The sequence below is a fragment of the Bos grunniens genome, chromosome 9 (genome assembly GCF_055505025.1).
Source record: "Bos grunniens cultivar Pamir isolate PY7600 chromosome 9, Bosgru_T2T1.0, whole genome shotgun sequence".
In the NCBI taxonomy this organism is placed as follows: Eukaryota; Metazoa; Chordata; class Mammalia; order Artiodactyla; family Bovidae; genus Bos; species Bos grunniens.
In genome coordinates this window covers 41,843,047-41,861,330 of record NC_141173.1, presented here as the reverse complement: position 1 = coordinate 41,861,330, position 18,284 = coordinate 41,843,047, and the positions used below count along the sequence as shown (strand labels likewise).

Genomic DNA, 18,284 nt, shown 5'->3' with positions numbered 1-18,284 from the left:
TCCAAAAATACAAAATCCATGAATAATGAGGATCAACTGTGTCACGAAGGAAACATCTTATGTGATAAAGATGGATGGAAGGAAAGCAGAGAAATCACAGGTTATTCCTAAATTTGGGGCTTAAGCAAATAGGTGGTTGGTGTAAGGAAAGCTGGACTTTCTGTTTTAAATTATTATACTTGCCATTCAAGTATAAATATCAAGGAGATAGTTGGATATAACAGGCTGGAGCTTAGAGCTAGATCTAAATTTGAAAGTTATGAGTACATTGAAGTACTCAAGAACTAATTTTTGAAATACAGCTTGCTAACATGAAAGGTGAAGTTTTACATGTGGAGCCACAAGGAGATTTTGTGGGCAAACTTCTCTTGCCCCATAAAGTTAGTGCAGTGCCCAACACTGATGGATTTAAGGTCCCTTCTGCCAGCAAATGGTGCCGTGTCATTCTAGATGGAGCTACTGCGTCTCAGGCCAGGTACCGGTAGGAAATGCTGTTGCCCTCTCCCTCCACAGACCTGAGAATCCACACAGACCCTTGCCAAGACTTCACATGCTCTAGAAAACTACCACTGAGGCCAGATCCCATTTCAGAAAGTCCTTGGTTCTCTTTATTTGCAACTTTTATTGAGAACCATTCTGTTATATTTAAGTTGTGTGTATGTGTTTGTCCACTAGATTAAGCCAAAATGTGATCCTTGGCAAAAGAAGCTTTTGACCAAACTAAAAGAACGGAGAAGAATAGATGTATTAATGCAACTCCAAGCAAAGTTTTTGAAGGTAAAAAAGTAACCATGTTTCCTTGTAGATAAAATTCTGTTCTCAGAAAATTGAACTCTTTCCACTTTTAAAAAATGTTAGCCATGGATTCACTGCTGCTGCTGCTGCTAAGTTGCTTCCGTTGTGTCTGACTCTGTGCGACCCCACAGACGGCAGCCCACCAGGCTCCCTCGTCCCTGGGATTCTCCAGGCAAGAACGCTGGAGTGGGTTGCCATTTCCTTCTCCAATGGATTCACTATGAAGGCTTTATTTGGAATTGTCTAATCTAATTGCCCGATTTTATGTCCTGTTAGCTTTCATTAGTGACAGTTGTCAAAAGAGTTGGCTTTAACACTAGTTAAAGAGGCGTGTGATATTAAAGAGATATCACACCAATATCTCTGTGTGATATTGCTTTAGTCACATAACCTCTTTCAGTTTTCGTTTCCTCACTTGTGAAACCAAATGAGTGGACTAAACATTGAACTATCTTACTTTTACTATGGTAAAAAAAAAAAACAAAAAAAAACACATAACATAAGATGTATCATCTGACCCATTTTTAAGTGTATGATTCATCAGTGTTCAGTATATTCACAGTGTTGTGAAATAGATCTCCAGAACTTTTTCATCTTGCAAAAATGAAACTCTCTGCCTACTCAACAACGCCCTATTTCCTCTTCCTCCCAGCCCCAAGCAACCACCATTCTACTTTCTGTTTCTGAATTAGACTACTCTTAGACACTTCATATAAATAGGATATACAGTATTTGTCTTTTTGTGCTGGCTTCGTTTTACTTACTAGAATCTCCTCAAGTTCATCCATGTTGTAGCATGTGACCAGATTTCATTCCTTCTTGTTTTTCATGAAAATTTATATCTGCTTTATTTACAATAACCAAAAACTACAAACAACCTGGATGTCCTTTCAGTTCAGTTCAGTTCAGTTCAGTTGCTTACTCGTGTCCGACTCTTTGCGACCCCATGAATCGCAGCACGCCAGGCCTCCCTGTCCATCACCAACTCCCGGAGTTCATTGAGACTCATGTCCATCGAGTCAGTGATGCCATCCAGCCATCTCATCCTCTGTCATCCCCTTCTCCTCCTGCCCCCAATCCTTCCCAGCATCAGAGTCTTTTCCAATGAGTCACCTCTTTGCATGAGGTGGCCAAAGTACTGGAGTTTCAGCTTTAGCATCATTCCTTCCAAAGAACACCCAGGACTGATCTCCTTTAGAATGGACTGGTTGGATCTCCTTGTAGTCCAAGTGACTCTCAAGAGTCTTCTCCAACACCACAGTTCAAAAGCATCAATTCTTTGGTGCTCAGCTTTCTTCACAGTCCAACTCTCACATCCATACATGACCACTGGAAAAACCATAGCCTTGACTAGACAGACCTTTGCTGGCAAAATAATGTCTCTGCTTTTGAATATGCTATCTAGGTTGGTCATAACTTTCCTTCCAAGGAGTAAGCATCTTTTAATTTCATGGCTGCAATCACCATCTGCAGTGATTTTGGAGCCCAAAAAAACAAAGTCTGACAGTTTTCACTGTTTCTCCATTTATTTCCCTTGAAGTGATGGGACCAGATGCCATGATCTTAGTTTTCTGAATGTTGAGCTTTAAGCCAACTTTTTCACTCTCCTCTTTCACTTTCATCAAGAGGCTTTTTAGGTCCTCTTCACTTTCTGCCATAAGGGTGGTATCATCTGCATATCTGAGGTTATTGATATTTCTCCCAGCAATCTTGATTCCAGCTTGGGCTTCTTCCAGCCCAGCATTTCTCATAATGTACTCTGCATGTAAGTTAAATAAGCAGGGTGACAATATACAGCCTTGACGTACTCCTTTTCCTGTTTGGAACCAGTCTGTTGTTCCATGTCCAGTTCTAACTGTGGCTTCCTGACCTGCATACAGGTTTCTCAAGAGGCCGGTCAGGTAGTCTGGTATTCCCATCTCTTTCAGAATTTGCCACAGTTTATTGTGATCCACACAGTCAAAGGCTTTGGCATAGTCAATAAAGCAGAAATAGATGTTTTTCTGAAACTGTGAGTAAATACACTGAAGTACGTTCATATCATGAAACAGCAATCAGCTATAAAAAGGAACAAAACTGTTGATATACCCCAAAACTTGGATGAATCGTCAGAGAACTGTGTGAATAAAAAACTCAACCCATAAAGACTGCATGATTCCATTTACACAACACTCTTCAGTTCAGTTCAGTCGCTTGGTCATTTCCAACTCTTTGCAATCCCATGGACTGCAGCACACCAGGCTTCCCTGTCCATTACCAACTCCTGGAGCTTGCTCAAACTCATGTCCATAGAGTCAGTGATGCTATCCAACCAATCTCATCCTCTGCAGTCCCCTTCTCCTCCTGCCTTCAATCTTTCCCAGCATCAGGTTTTTTCCAATGAGTCACTTTTTTTTTGCATCAGGTGGCCAAAGTATTGGAGTTTCAGCTTCAGCTTCAGCATCAGTCCTTCCAATGAATATTCAGGACTGATTTCCTTTAGGATGGACTGGTTTGATTTCCTTGAAGTCCAAAGGACTCTCAAGAGTCTTCTCCAACACTACAGTTCAAAAGCATCAATTCTTCAACACACAGCTTTCTTTATCGTCGAACTCTCACATTCATATGTGAGTACTGAAAAACCATAGCTTTGACTAGATGGACATTTGTTGGCAAAATAATGTCTCTGCTTTTTAATATGCTGTGTAGGTTGGTCATAGCCTTTCTTCCAAGGAGCAAGTATCTTTGAATTCCATGGCTGCAGTCACCATCTTCAGTGATTTTGGAGCCCAAGAAAATGAAGTATGTCACTGTTTCCATTGTTTCCCCATCTATTTGCCATGAAGTTACTGGACCAGATGCCATGATCTTAGTTTTCTGAATGTTGAGCTTTAAGCCAATTTCTTCACTTTACTCTTTCACTTTTATCAAGAGGCTCTTTAGGTCCTCTTCACTTTCTGCCATAAGTGTGGTGCGTCTACATATTGATATTTCTCCTGGCAGTCTTGATTCCAGCCATGCTTCATCCAGTCCAGCATTTTTCATGATGTACTCTGCATATAAGTTAAATGAGCAGGGTGACAATATGCAGTCTTGACATACTCCTTTCCCAATTTGGAACCAGTCTGTTGTTCCACGTCCAGTTCTAACTGTTGCTTCTTGACCTGCATACAGATTTCTCATGAGTCAGGTCAGGTGGTCTGGTATTCCCATCTCTTTAAGAATTTTCCACAGTTTATTGTGATCCACACAGTCAAAGCTTTGGCATAGTCAGTAAAGCAGAAGTAGATGTTTTTCTGAAACTCTCTTGTTTTTTTGATGATCCAGTGGATGTTGGCAATTTGATCTCTGGTTCCTCTACCTTTTCTAAATCCAGCTTGAACATCTGGAAGTTCATGGTTCATGTACTATTGAAGCCTGGCTTGGAGATTTTTGAGTGTTACTTTCCTAGCATGTGAGATGAGTGCAATTGTGCGCTAGTTTGAACATTCTTTACATTGTCTTTCTTTGGGATTGGAATGAAAATTGACCTTTTCCAGTCCTGTGGCCACTGCTGAGTTTTCCAAATTTGCTGGCATATTGGGTGCAGCACTTTAAAGCATCATCTTTTAGGATTTGAAATAGCTCAACTGGAATTCCATCACCTCCACCAGCTTTGTTTGTAGTGATGCTTCCTAAGGCCCACTTGACTTCACATTCCAGGATGTTTGGCTCTAGGTGAGTGATCACACCATCATGGTTATCTGGGTCATGAAGATCTTTTTTGTATAGTTCTTCTGTGTATTCTTGCCACATTTTCTTAATATCTTCTGCTTTTGTTAGGAATCGAACTGGGGTCTCCTGCATTGCAGTTAATCTTTATTAACTGAGCTATCAGGGAAGCCCTGCAAACTCTTAAAATGACAGAATTATAGAAATGGAGAACAGATTCATGGATTCTGGGGGTTAATAAGAGAATGGTGGGGAAGGAGATGAAGTATAATTATAGATGGGTAATATGAAGGATCCTTATGATGAATCTGTACTGTATACTGTGTATTATATATCGTGACAGTCAATATACAAGCCAGTATCTAGCTTGTGATATTGTACTATAATTTTGCAAGAAATTACATTGGCGAAAATGAAGTGAGGGTTATGCAACATCCTTTTATATTATTTTTTCCTTCTCTTCCCTCAAATTGTGGTAAAATTATACATAACCTGAAATTTGCCATTTAACCATTTTTCAGTGTACAGTTCAGTTGTATTAAGTAAGTTCATAAAGTTATACAGCCATCACCAACATCCATCTCCAGAACTCTTTTCATCTGGCAGACTGAAACTCTTTACCCATTAAATAATTACTCCTCATTCCTCTCTCCCTCTAAATTCTAGTAACCAACATTCTGCTTTCTGTTTCTGTGAGTTTGACTACTCCAGGCACCACATATTATGGAATTATACAGGATTTGTCTTTTTGTGACTGCTTATTTTACCCTCCATAATATCCTAAAGGTTCATTCACAGAATTTGTTAGAATTTCCTTCCTTTTTGAGGTTGAATATTTCTTTGTATGTATCCACTACATTTTGTCTATTCATTTGTTGTTGAACATTTTGGTTGCTTTTACCTCATGGCTATTGTGAATAAGACTACTGTTAAGATGGATATGAAAATAACTCTTTGAAATCCTGCTTTCAGTTCTTTTGTATATATACCCAGAAGTAGAATTTCTGGACCATAATATAATTCTCTTTTTAACTCTTTTTGAGGAAGCACCATCATATTTTCCATAGTAGTTGCAGCATTTTACAACCTCAGCAATAGTGCAGAAGGGTTCAGTTTCTCCATATCCTCATTAACACTTGTTATTTTCTTTCTTTTTTTAATATTAGTCATCTTAGTAGATATGAAGTGATGTTTCAATGTGATTTTTTTTCCTTTTTGAATTTCTCTGCTGCTGCTGCTGTTAAGTCGCTTCAGTCGTGTCCGACTCTGTGCAACCCCATAGACGGCAGCCCACGAGGTTTCCCCCATCCCTGGGATTCTCCAGGCAAGAACACTGGAGTGGGTTGCCATTTCCTTCTCCAGTGCATGAAAGTGAAAAGTGAAAGTGAAGTCACTCAGTCGTGTCTGACTGTTAGCAACCCCATGGACTGCAGCCTACCAGGCTCCTCCGTCCATGGGATTTTCTAGGCAAGAGTTTGAATTTCTCTAATGATTAGTAATTTTGAGCACTTTTTCATATGATTTTTGGCCATTTTTATATCATATTTGGAGAAATTCCTTTGAAGTTCTTTCTTTTTCCTTGAAGTTCTTTGCCTATTTTTGATTGAGTTATTTTATTTTTTTATTGTTGAATTGTAGTTTTCCTTATACATTCTGGACATTACCCCCTTATCATATACATTATTTGCAAATTATTCTCTCATTATTTAAGTTGCCTTTTCACTCTGTTAATTTTTTCCTTTGATACACAGAATTGTTTAAGTTTGATTGAGTCACATTCATCTATTTTTTTCTTTTTTGGCCTGTTCATTTTGTGTCATATCCAAGAAATCATTGAATTTCAATATCATGAAAATTTCTCCATTTTCTATTAAGACTTTTATAGTTTTAGGTCTTACGTTTAGATTTTTAATCCATTTTGAGTTAACTTTTATATATGGTATAAGGATCCAACTTTATTATATTGTATGTGAATATCCATTTTTTTCCCCAGCACCATTTGTTGAAGAGACTGTCCCTACTCTTTTTTTTTCTTAATTTATTTATTTTTAGTTGAAGGATAATTACAGTATTGTGTTGGTTTCTGCCATACATCAACATGGATCAATCATAGTTATACATATGTCCCTTGTTCCTTCTCTTTTGCATGGTGTTGGCACCTTTACTAAGATCATTTGATTATGCACTCAGAAGTTTATTTCTAAGCTTGCCATTTTATTCCACTGGTCTGTATGTCCAATGTACACCAGTACCATGCCATTTTGACTAAGGTAGCTTTGTAATATGTTTTGAAATCAGGGATTTTGAGTCTTCCAACTTTGTTTTTGTTTTTCAAAATTATTTTGGCTATTTGGGGCTTCCCAGGTGGCTCGGTGGTAAAGAATCCACCTGCCAGTGCAGGAGCCACAGGAGATGCAGGTTCAGTCCCTGTGTTAGGAAGATCCCCTGGGGGAGGAAATGGCAACCCATTCCAGTATTCTTGCCAGGACAATCCCATGGACAGAGGTACCTGGCGATCTACAGTCCACGGGGTCACAAAGAGTCAGACATGACTGAACGTGAGATCCCATATGCATTTTAGGATGAATTTTTCTCCTTTAGCCAAAAAAAAAAAAAAAAAAAAATTGGAATTTTGATAGAGATAGGACTAAATAATCTTGAAGGTTCCTTGTGGTATTAAAATAATTGAAATATAGTAATATGTGTATCACTAAAGTAGAAGTTCAGCTCTGGGACTGTGAGTTTTTACCTCTAGAGGAACATTTATTCAGCATCTACTACATGCCAAGCATGCACCAATTCTGGGAGAGACCTCATTAGTGTTCTTATCCTGCTCTACATGAAAAGCCAGGATTTCAGCAGGAATATGAGCCCAGGGCTGTGTCCTTATAGAGCCTGTGCTTTTCTCACATTACCTACATGCCTCCTCCTCCATCTCCTGGCAACTTCCTAAGAGTAGACAAACCCAAAAGTGATGAGAGTTTATCTTTTCATTGGTGCCACAACATGTGTCAGGGTGCTACTTGCTACTGTGTTTCAAGGGTTGTCACAGAACTTTTTAATTAGTTGCTTATGTATATTTGAATACGTAGTATTCTTTGGAGGAACATGCCTAAGGGAACTACGATGTTTGAGTTTACTTTTATTTTTTAAATGAATAAAGTCCCACCTGGGACTTCTTATCATTCATGTGCATGTGACCAAATTCTTGCTGAGAAGAATGGAATAACCCTTCTCCCAACCATCTCTTCTCTGTGTTCTACTCAAGATTTCCAATCCTGAGCGAGTAATGCAAGTGCTCCAGGATCATGCTGCAAAGACAGTCTTGCTGGCTTCATCTCATCCAACATGTGTGGCTTCCCAGGGCAACTATGACCAAATCTGGGAGACTATTTATAGGAACATCAACCTCTACCAGGTACAACAGGAAGAAATAACCAATATGCCTCTCTGTTCAACTCACCACCTGTTTATAGACCTTAGAAATTTACTTTGGTAGGTTTTTAGGGATCCTCCCCCAAAAGAGGAATATAAAGAAGTATAATACAATATGTTCTTGCTACCAGGGTTTATACTCAAGGGATAAGTACCAATGCAGAGTTGCGCACTCTAGTGCTGAATACTAGTGAGTTGGACATGGCTCAGATGGTAAAGCATCTGCCCACAACTCAGGAGACCCGGGGTTCGATCCCTGGGTTGGGAAGATCCCCTGGAGAAGGAAATGGCAACCCACTCCAGTATTCTTGCCTGGAAAATCCCATGGATGAGCCTGGTAGGAGAAATCTTTTCCTATAGTCCATGGGGTTGCAAAGAGTCGACCATAACTGAGTGACTTTACTTTCACTTTCACTGTCTTTAAATATTGTGAGTGTTTACAGGGAGTGTGGTCTTCACAGGGTTGGTTCTATTGGGGGAAATCTCTTGAAGGAGGAGGAAATTGAGCTGGGCTTGAAGGAAGCAAACTTTCTGCCTTAGTCTCATTCAACACATGTGGCTTCCCAGGGCAACTATGACCAAATATGGGAGATTTGGTCATAAATATATAGCAACATCAACCTCCACCAGGTACAACAGGAAGAAATAACCAATATGCCTTTCTGTTCAACTCACCATCTGTTTATAGACCTTAGAAATTTTCTTTGAGCCACTAGAGACTTCCCTGCTGGCTCAGATGGTGAAGCGTCTGCCTACAAGGCAGGAGATCCAGGTTAGTCCCTGGGTTGGAAAGATCTCCTGGAGAAGGAAACGGCAACCCACTCCAGTATTCTTGCCTGGAAAATCCCATGGATGGTGGAACCTGGTAGGCTACAGTCCATGGGGTCACAAAGAGGCAGACATGACTGAGCGACTTCACTTTCACTTTCTGAAGGAAGCATGAGGCTTAGGAAAGTGGTAGTGGAGAAGGAAGTAGGCAGCCTATTCTAGAAGAGAAACTTGAACAACAATGCAGAGGAGATACTGTATATGGAGTGTTCAAGCTCAGTTGGGTTGAGTGGAAGATTCATGTGGAAATAGAGTGAAGAGAAGTTTTTTTAACAGGGAGGAGAGGTACCTTGTGAATGCCCAGAATTCCAGACTAAGGAATTTGTGCTTAATCCATAGGAGGATTAATGTGGCAACTGGGTATCAGTTGGATTGAAAGAGGGAAAGATTGGAGGCAGGGAAGTCAGATAGATAGCTACTATATAGGATAGGCATGGAGTTTACCAATGAAGGAAAGTTTCTATACAAAGCTAGTGGATACTTATCTTTGCAACGGAACTATAAGATTTTTTAAAATTTATTTGGCTGTGTCGGGTCTTAGTTGCAGCATTCAGGCTCCAGAGAGCACAGACTCTGTAGCTATGGCACTGGGGCTCAGTTGCCCCAAGCCATGTGAGATCTCAGTTCATGAACCAGAGATCGAACCCATGTTCCCTGCATCACATGGCAGATCCTTAACCTTTGGACCATGAGCAAAGTGCATTAGAGCTATAAGATTTTTTGAAGCTGTTCAGTTCAGTTCAGTCACTCAGTCAGAACTGCAGCACACCAGGCCTCCCTGTCCATCACCAACTCCCGGAAGACACTCAAACTCACGTCCATTGAGTTGGTGATGCCATCCAGCCATCTCATCCTCTGTCATCCCCTTCTCCTCCTGCCCCCAATCCCTCCCAGCATCAGATCTTTTCCAATGAGTCAACTCTTCACATGAGGTGGCCAAAGTACTGGAGTTTCAGCTTTAGCATCACTCCTTCCAAAGAACACCCAGGACTGATCTCCTTTAGGACGGACTGGTTGGATGTCCTTGCAGTACAAGGGACTCTCAAGAGTCTTCTCCAACACCACAGTTCAAAAGCATCAATTCTTTGGTGCTCAGCTTTCTTCACAGTCCAACTCTCACATCCATAAATGACTACTGGAAAAACCACAGCCTTGACTACATGGACCTTTGTTGGCAAAGTAATGGCTCTGTTTTTGAATATACTATCTAGGTTGGTCATAACTTTCCTTCCAAGGAGTAAGTGTCATTTAATTTCATGGCTGAAATCACCATCTGTAGTGATTTTGGAGCCCCCAAAAATAAAGTCTGACACTGTTTCCATTGTTTCCCCATCTATTTCCCATGAAGTGATGGGACCAGATGCCATGTTCTTAGTTTTCTGAATGTTGAGCTTTAAGCCAACTTTTTCATTCTCCTCTTTCACTTTCATCAAGAGGCTTTTTAGGTCCTCTTCACTTTCTGCCATAAGGGTGGTGTCATCTGCATATCTGAGGTTATTGATATTTCTCCCGGCAGTCTTGATTCCAGCTTGTGCTTCTTCCAGCCCAGTGTTTCTCATGATGTATTCTGCATATAAGTTAAATAAGCAGGGTGACAATATACAGCCTTGACGTACTCCTTTTCCTATTTGGAACCAGTCTTTTGTTTCATGACTGGAATTCAAAAGTAGGAAGTCAAGAAACACCTGGAGTAACAGGCAAATTTGGCCTTGGAATACAGAATGAAGCAGGGCAAAGGCTAATAGAGTTTTGCCAAGACAACACACTGGTCATAGCAAACACCCTCTTCCAACAACACAAGAGAAGACTCTACACGTGGACATCACCAGATGGTCAACACCGAAATCAGATTGATTATATTCTTTGCAGCCAAAGTTGGAGAAGCTCTATACAGTCAGCAAAAACAAGACCGGGAGCTGACTGTGGCTCAGACTATGAACTCCTTATTGCCAAATTCAGACTTAAATTGAAGAAAGTGGGGAAAACCATTAGACCATTCAGGTATGACCTAAATAAAATCCCTTATGATTATACAGTGGAAGTGAGAAATAGATTTAAGGGACTAGATCTGATAGACAGAGTGCCTGATGGACTATGGATGGAGGTTCATGACATTGTACAGGAGACAGGGATCAAGACCATCCCCATGGAAAAGAAATGCAAAAAAGCAAAATGGCTGTCTGAGGAAGTCTTACAAATAGCTGTGAAAAGAAGAGAAGCAAAAAGTAAAGGAGAAAAGGAAAGGTATAAGTATCTGAATGCAGAGTTCCAAAGAATAGCAAGAAGAGATAAGAAAGCCTTCCTCAGCGATCAGTGCAAAGAAATAGAGGAAAATGACAGAATGGGAAAGACTAGAGATCCCTTCAAGAAAACTAGAGATACCAAGGGAACGTTTCATGCAAAGATGGGCTCGATAAAGGACAGAAATGGTATGGACCTAACAGAAGCAGAAGATATTAAGAAGAAGTGGCAAGAATACACAGAAGAACTGTACAAAAAAGATCATCATGACCCAGATAACCATGATGGTGTGATCACTCACCTAGAGCCAGACACCCTGGAATGTGAAGTCAAGTGGGCCTTAGAAAGCATCACTACGAACAAAGGTAGTGGAGGTGATGGAATTCCAGTTGAGCTATTTCAAATCCTGAAAGATGATGCTGTGAAAGTGCTGCACTCAATATGCCAGCAAATTTGGAAAACTCAGCAGTGGCCACAGGACTGGAAAAGGTCAGTTTTCATTCCAATCCCAAAGAAAGGCAATGCCAAAGAATGCTCAAACTACCGCACAGTTGCACTCATCTCACACGCTAGTAAAGTAATGCTTAAAATTCTCCAAGCCAGGCTTCAGCAATTCGTGAACCGTGAACTTTCAGATGTTCAAGCTGGTTTTAGAAAAGGCAGAGGAACCAGAGATCAAATTGCCAACATCCGCTGGATCATCGAAAAAGCAAGAGAGTTCCAGAAAAACATCTATTTCTGCTTTCTTGACTATACCAAAGCCTTTGACTGTGTGGATCACAACAAACTGTGGAAAATTCTGAAAGAGATGGGAATACAAGACCACCTGACCTGCCTCTTGAGAAACCTATATGCAAGTCAGGAAGCAACAGTTAGAACTGGACATGGAACAACAGACTGGTTCCAAATAGGAAAAGGAGTACGTCAAGGCTGTATATGTGAAGCTGTAATCAGCTATTATTTGTTTGTTGCTCTAAAAAAAAAAGTTTTGTTTCATTTGCTATTTAAGATAGCAATACCAGTGTGTTTATAGTCTGAGTGGAAGGAGGAGTGGAGAAGAGATGAAAAACATCAAAGAATAAATTTAAGAAACTGATGACCCTGGGGGAATGAGATGAAGAAACCAGGCAGAGGAGTAATTTTGAGAAAGGGAGGATGGCGTCAGTTCCCTTGCGGTGAATGAATTTTCAGGTGCAGAAAGGTACATAGAATTTTCAGGTGCAGAAAGATAAGATACAGGAGCTTGTGAATGGCCCTGACTCATTCAGAAAGAGGAGGAAGAAGTCAGCATTAGTAAGGTGGACAGTGTGAGTGACACATGAGGAGGTGTATCACTATGGGGAGGCCACAGAACCACTAGTGAGAAAAAAATAGAAGGATGACAGTGTAGTTCACAGAGCCCAGTCGAAGTAAGAGGACATAAATTTATAGTGAGCCCATTCTGCATAATTACTACTTTCACCCCTAAAGATAATTATAGAGTGACTAAAAATTACACATAAAGTCACAGGTATAGAGAAGTTTAGTAAAATGCTAGAGGAAGAAGCACTATCATGGTCCACCATCTGGGGGTGGGCATGGGGGAAAAGTGAAGCCTGAAATGCATCTAATGAGTTGCAGGTTGACTGTAAGCAAACACAGGCCGGAAGCATGCCCGTGTCCACACACGCACCTTCTATACCTTTTCAATCTAGAAACTCTAGAGCATCTAATGAATAATGAGTTGGCCACACAGACCAGGAAGAGATGCAGCCTACCATATCATGGCTCTCCCTGGCCCCTGAATTGCCCAACAGGGTGTGCAGCTACCAGTGATAGCCCCTCCTCAGCTAATATCCTGCCAGAGTTGAAAAATTTGCTACATAGTTCATATTCCATTGCCATTTCACAGTGAGATATATGTCAGCATTCAAGAAGACCTTCTACTAACAAAGGGACATTTTAAAAACATCTTGCTCTTCTGCTTCTTGAACCAGACTTGTGGGGAAGGAGACAAGGAGTATGGAAAAAGGGAGTGGGGTGAAGGCAGAGTCAACTCAAGTATCTCTGAACAGGACCTCTGTTCCTAGGATCCTGATAGTCAAAGATGCTGATGAAATTACCCAGGAAGTTCTGATATTAACATCTGAGGGCCATCACCACAAATCTGTTTTCTTCCTTGGCTGTGAGAGCAGAGGAAACTAAACTCCTCGGGGCCAATAGGATGAAAGGAGGGTGGAAAGAAGATAAAGAATATCACTTTCTGGCTAGTTCAGTTCAGTTCAGTTGTTCAGTCGTGTCCAACTCTTTGCAACCCCATGAACCACAGCACACCAGGCCTCCCTGTCCATCACCAGCTCCCGGAGTTTACCCAAACTCATGTCCATTGAGTTGGTGATGCCATCCAACCATCTCATCCTCTGTCATCCCCTTCTCCTCCTGCCCTCAATCTTTCCCAGCATCAGGGTCTTTTCAAATGAAAAGGTCTTATCTGGCTAGTTACTGACTTGTAAAATTGTTCTTGAAATTGACCAAAGGAAGAGAAATGTGAGTGCTGCATTTTTAAGCTGATTTATGGTATATAGACCCAAAGAGACTTAGAGTATCTGTAGAGTCTGGAAGTGGAACATGGGAGGAAACATAACACACATACACACACACACACACACACACATTACCCATATTAGTGTCAAAAAAGTTTTTCAGTTGCCTATTCATTTGTTCAGTAATAATTGCATGGCTACTGCTTTAGTGCCAGGAATTGTGCTGGCTTAGGGAATGAAACATGCAATTAACAAGTGAACAAAGAAGTAAATGGCGGATTCATTTCGATATTTGACAAAACCAATGCAATATTGTAAAGTTTAAAAATAAAATAAAATTTAAAAATAAATTTAAAAAAAAAAGAAGTAAATCTGCATCTCTAATGTGTGGGTGCCATGCAGAAAACCAAGAAGTAGAGGGCAATGGGGTAGAGAGGAGCACCCTCTGGTAGGGAGTTCAGCCAAGATCTTTCAAAAAAGGGTTCATCTGAACTGAAATTTGATGAACAAGGAATCAGCCATGCACACAAGCTGTGAAAGAGGTATCCAAGTAGGGAACAGAAAATAGGACAGGGTTTAAAGAGCAAATCCTGAGGCAGCAACCAATAGGCAGTGGCCATCTTCCTTCACATTTTCCTGTGGGTGATACTTTGTGAACTCCAGTATTTCTGCTTTGGTCAAGCACTTTATACAATATCAGTGCATCAGTGGTAATGTTGTTGCCATTCTGAATGTTGAATACTAGTGAGATGAAATTAGGATTAAGTAAAAGGTGGCAACTGGGAATGTGGGTATGAATTTTAAAGCTCTGTTACTATTTTGCAAGCATGTAGCAGTCAAGTTGGAAAATCCCATGGACCGGGGAGCCTGGTGGGCTGCAGTCCACGAAGTTGCTAAGAGTCGGACATGACTGAGCGACTTCACTTTCACTTTTCACTTTTATGCATTGGAGAAGGAAATGGCAACCCACTCCAATATTCTTGCCTGGAGAATCGCAGGGACAGGGGAGCCTGGTGGGCTGCCATCTCTGGGGTTGCACAGACTCAGACACGACTGAAGTGACTTAGCAGCAGCAGCAGCAGCAGCAGCAGTCAAGTATGAATTTTAGTGTGTATATGCTGAGCAGCATCCTGATTCTGAACACTAATATCCTATGAAAAATAACTTTCTTAAGGCCCTTCTGCATGAAAGAAAGCAAACCTCACAGTACCGTTCATTTTGACAGTTCTGAGAGAATACAGGCACTAACTGCACAGCAACTTCAGAACAGTTTTTGAAAAATTCTTAGTGAATACTCTTGGCCAGTAACCTCTCTTTCGAGAGTTTTTTTTTTTTTTTTTTTTTTTTAATTTTTGAGTAGTTTTAGATTTACAGATGAGAAGGCAATGGCAACCCACTCCAGTACTCTTGCCCGGAAAATCCCATGGGTGGAGGAGCCTGGTAGGCTGCAGTCCATGAGGTCGCTAGGGTCGGACACAACTGAGCGACTTCACTTTCACTTTTCACTTTCATGCATTGGAGAAGGAAATGGCAACCCACTCCAGTGTTCTTGCCTGGAGAATCCCAGGGATGGGGGAGCCTGGTGAGCTGCCGTCTATGGGGTCACACAGAGTTGGACATGACTGAAGCGACTTAGCAGCAGCAGCAGATTTACAGAAAGGTTGCAAAGACAGTACAAAGAGTTTCCAAGTACAAAGAGTTCTCAGGGCACCACAATGCGTTGGATTGTCACATCTCCCCAGTCTCCTCAGGTCTGTGCCTGTTCCTTAGTCTGTCTTTGTTTATCATGACCTTGACAATCTTTAGCAGTACTGGCCAGGCAACCTGTAGAATGTTTCCTAATTTGAGTTTGTCAGATGTTTTTTTAGTGGTTACACTGGGATTATAGGTTTTGGGTAAGAACACCCCAGAGGTGAAGTGCCCTTCTCATCACATCATATCAGAGAAAAACGCCACCAACATGACATCATTGGGATGTTCATTCTGACCACATGGTGAAGCTATTAATGTTTGCCAGGTTTCTTCATTATAAAGTTACCATTTTTCTCTGTAAGGAGTTTCTAAAAAATCAACTTTGAACTACAAAAGTAAAAACTAAATGTACTAATGGGGACTCTAGTACTTGTGCCCCCTATTTCACTACCTCAGGTTTATACTGGTATTGCTTCAGCCTTTTCAATGCATTTTCATCCATACATATGTCCCTATTTATATACATATATGTATATATACACAGTATAATTTTATATTTTAGTTTTCTATATGAACCATCTGTCATACCCTATGGATATTTTTCTGCAATGTACTTTTTTCACCAAACAGTACATCTTAGAGGCTTGTCTCTGCTGTTCTTTTTAATGGCTGCACTATACCTTCTTATATACTATGATCTCGCAGCCACCCTTCTATGGATGCTTGTTGCAATTTTACCCCTATTATTAATAGAAACGATGGTTACTGAACTTTCTTGTTTATGCCTCCTGTGCAGAGATGTGTCTCTTTTGCATAGATATTTAGAAGCTGACTTTCTAAGTTACAGAATGTGCACATTTGAAATTTTTCATAAATCCTGCCAAAGTGGTGATACCAATTTTCCTAATTAGCAAGTTATAAGAAAACCTGTTTTCCCACATCCATTTTAACATTGAATATGCTTGTCTAAATATTGATAATGTTTGTCATGTTTCTATTACAGTGTAAATTGGCATTTTATTTAATATTAGCATGGAAGACTGGCCACTCTTTGTAAACACAACTCTAATTTGACATTCACGTAAAGATCTAGGTTTGGGAGGTAAAGAAACAATATCAAAATTTCATGTCATTGTTAATTGACAAAAGTATATAACTAGAAAGAGATAATTCTGATCCAAATGGACTGCATTTTTGGATATTCTTTTGAAGAAAACTTAATTTAACTGCAGTCCTGATCAGAAGAAGAATCAGCTAGTCCTGCATGGATCTTCCCAGACCTGTAATTAAGTCATTGTGTCCAATGCCATTCTCCCCCCAAACACCTGTTTATGAAAATGGCTTTGTATGGACATTAAATACTGCTACTGATTATATTTCTAAGATATGGTTTAAATTGGTCACTGTTCTTTAACTTTATGGTAAAGTGTCAAAAAACACTGTATCCTTTGCTTCTTCTTTTGCTTCTTCTCACTGGCCACACCAAAGAGGGAAGAAGAGGATAGCCATTTTCCCCTATCTCTGTTCTTGTTCCCCTCCATCTCCAGCGATAATGTGTGAGTATGTGGTGTGCGCTCACAAAAGTGGTGTTGTATGTTCCCTGAACTTGTATAGGAAGTTCATGAAACACCTTTTTCCTGGCTTCCCTCATTAAGTTCAGTAGAACATTTTAAAAAGAAACATTTTCTTATGACAATAATGACATGTATTTATCACAGAAAATTTGGAAAATATAGAAAAGTTCAAGGAAGAATATACAGATCGCCCATTATTTTATCACCCCAATATAACAGTATTGCTAGCATTTGGTCTATATCATCCTTCCAGTCTTTTTATTCTGTGGGTATACACAAGTAAACTGTAGAGACATTTGGGCAGGTGGGAAATACTTAATAGGCTTACTTTCCCCCTAATTATTCCCTCCACTCTATTTCCCACTCCACTGCCCCTGCCAGTTTTCCAGGAGAAAATGAGATTTGCAATCAGTGGAAATCTCAGAACTGTCAAAATACATGAACTCAGCCATTCTGGTGAAGATCCAGACACAAGGTAGAGTAAATGTCAAAGTACCTACCCAGGAAGAGAGAAAGAACACAGTTGGTGACGTTCTGCTTTCTCATCAGCCCTCTGCTAACCTGCTTTGTGTCCAGTTCTCTTAGGGAGATACACTTGTGGACTTTCAGCATTTCCTGAGCAGTTTGTCTCTGTGGGCTATGGTTAGCTCATTGTTCCCGGAGGATGCTGGGCTCTCTGTCTTTACTCACCCTAGCCTGCTGTGCCCCCTTCCTTTCTTCCCAGTGACCTGCCAGTCCAACAGTATGTTTGTAGTTTGTTCAGTCATTCCTTCAAAGTCATTCACTGTAACTTGACGTCACTTTCTATTCCTTTGTGTGTAATTCTGGGTAATTTTAGAAGCCTGAAAGAGTCACAAACCTATCAGAGAAAAGCTATGGCTCCTAGCCTACCCCCTGGAGCCTGGAAATGTCATCTTGTCTGGGACAAGACTAGATTAGAGAGCTTCAGGGTTCCAAACATCTACAAATGCATGGGTCTTCTTTTCATAAAATGAATCATAGTAAAAATAGTGACCTCTAATTTATTTTAGAAACCCAGATTTTCATATGTCAGGTTGAAATCGATCATAATGCTCTTCTACTTGTTCATGTAAATATGCCTTGGATCAAGAGATTTACTTTTGTGATAACCCAACTTTGATTTTGTTAATAAGATTGCAAATGTTTATGTAATTCAACTAATGCTACTTTTTTCCTAGAATGAAAACACTAAGGAAGATGACCTTTCAGTGCAACGAGATGAAAATGACCCAGCACTAATAAATCTTAGCCAGTGTGCTAATAAGCCTGTGAAGCAGAAGAAAGAGACAGGGTAAAATGAAATCACTTAATGGTGACTCAAGAAAATGGATTAAACACTGGGAAAAAACTGAATGATTAATATGTCAGTTACAAGTTAACTAAAAAATATTTAAGGCTGAAATAAAAGTAGTGTTATAGCCGACCAGGTAACTAATGTTTCACCCTAGGACTAAATTTTTAATGAGAGTGATTGCTAAGAGAAATT

The 18,284-nt window shown here is 40.2% G+C and overlaps 1 protein-coding gene across 4 annotated transcripts in view; it reads left to right on the top strand.

Moving 5' to 3' along the window:
* LOC147365857 (coiled-coil domain-containing protein 162-like) overlaps positions 1 to 18,284 on the top strand; it is a 210,639-nt gene that overhangs the window by 46,836 nt on the left and 145,519 nt on the right. For all 4 annotated transcript variants that reach the window (XR_015132916.1, XM_086317383.1, XM_086317382.1 and 1 more), the window contains exons 10-12: positions 676 to 777; positions 7,754 to 7,903; positions 17,977 to 18,089. Coding sequence is in view for 3 of the 4 variants with exons in the window: in XM_086317383.1 (XP_086173509.1) it covers positions 676 to 777; positions 7,754 to 7,903; positions 17,977 to 18,089 (365 nt within the window). In the remaining variant the exon portion in view is untranslated. The remainder of the gene's footprint in view (positions 1 to 675; positions 778 to 7,753; positions 7,904 to 17,976; positions 18,090 to 18,284) is intronic.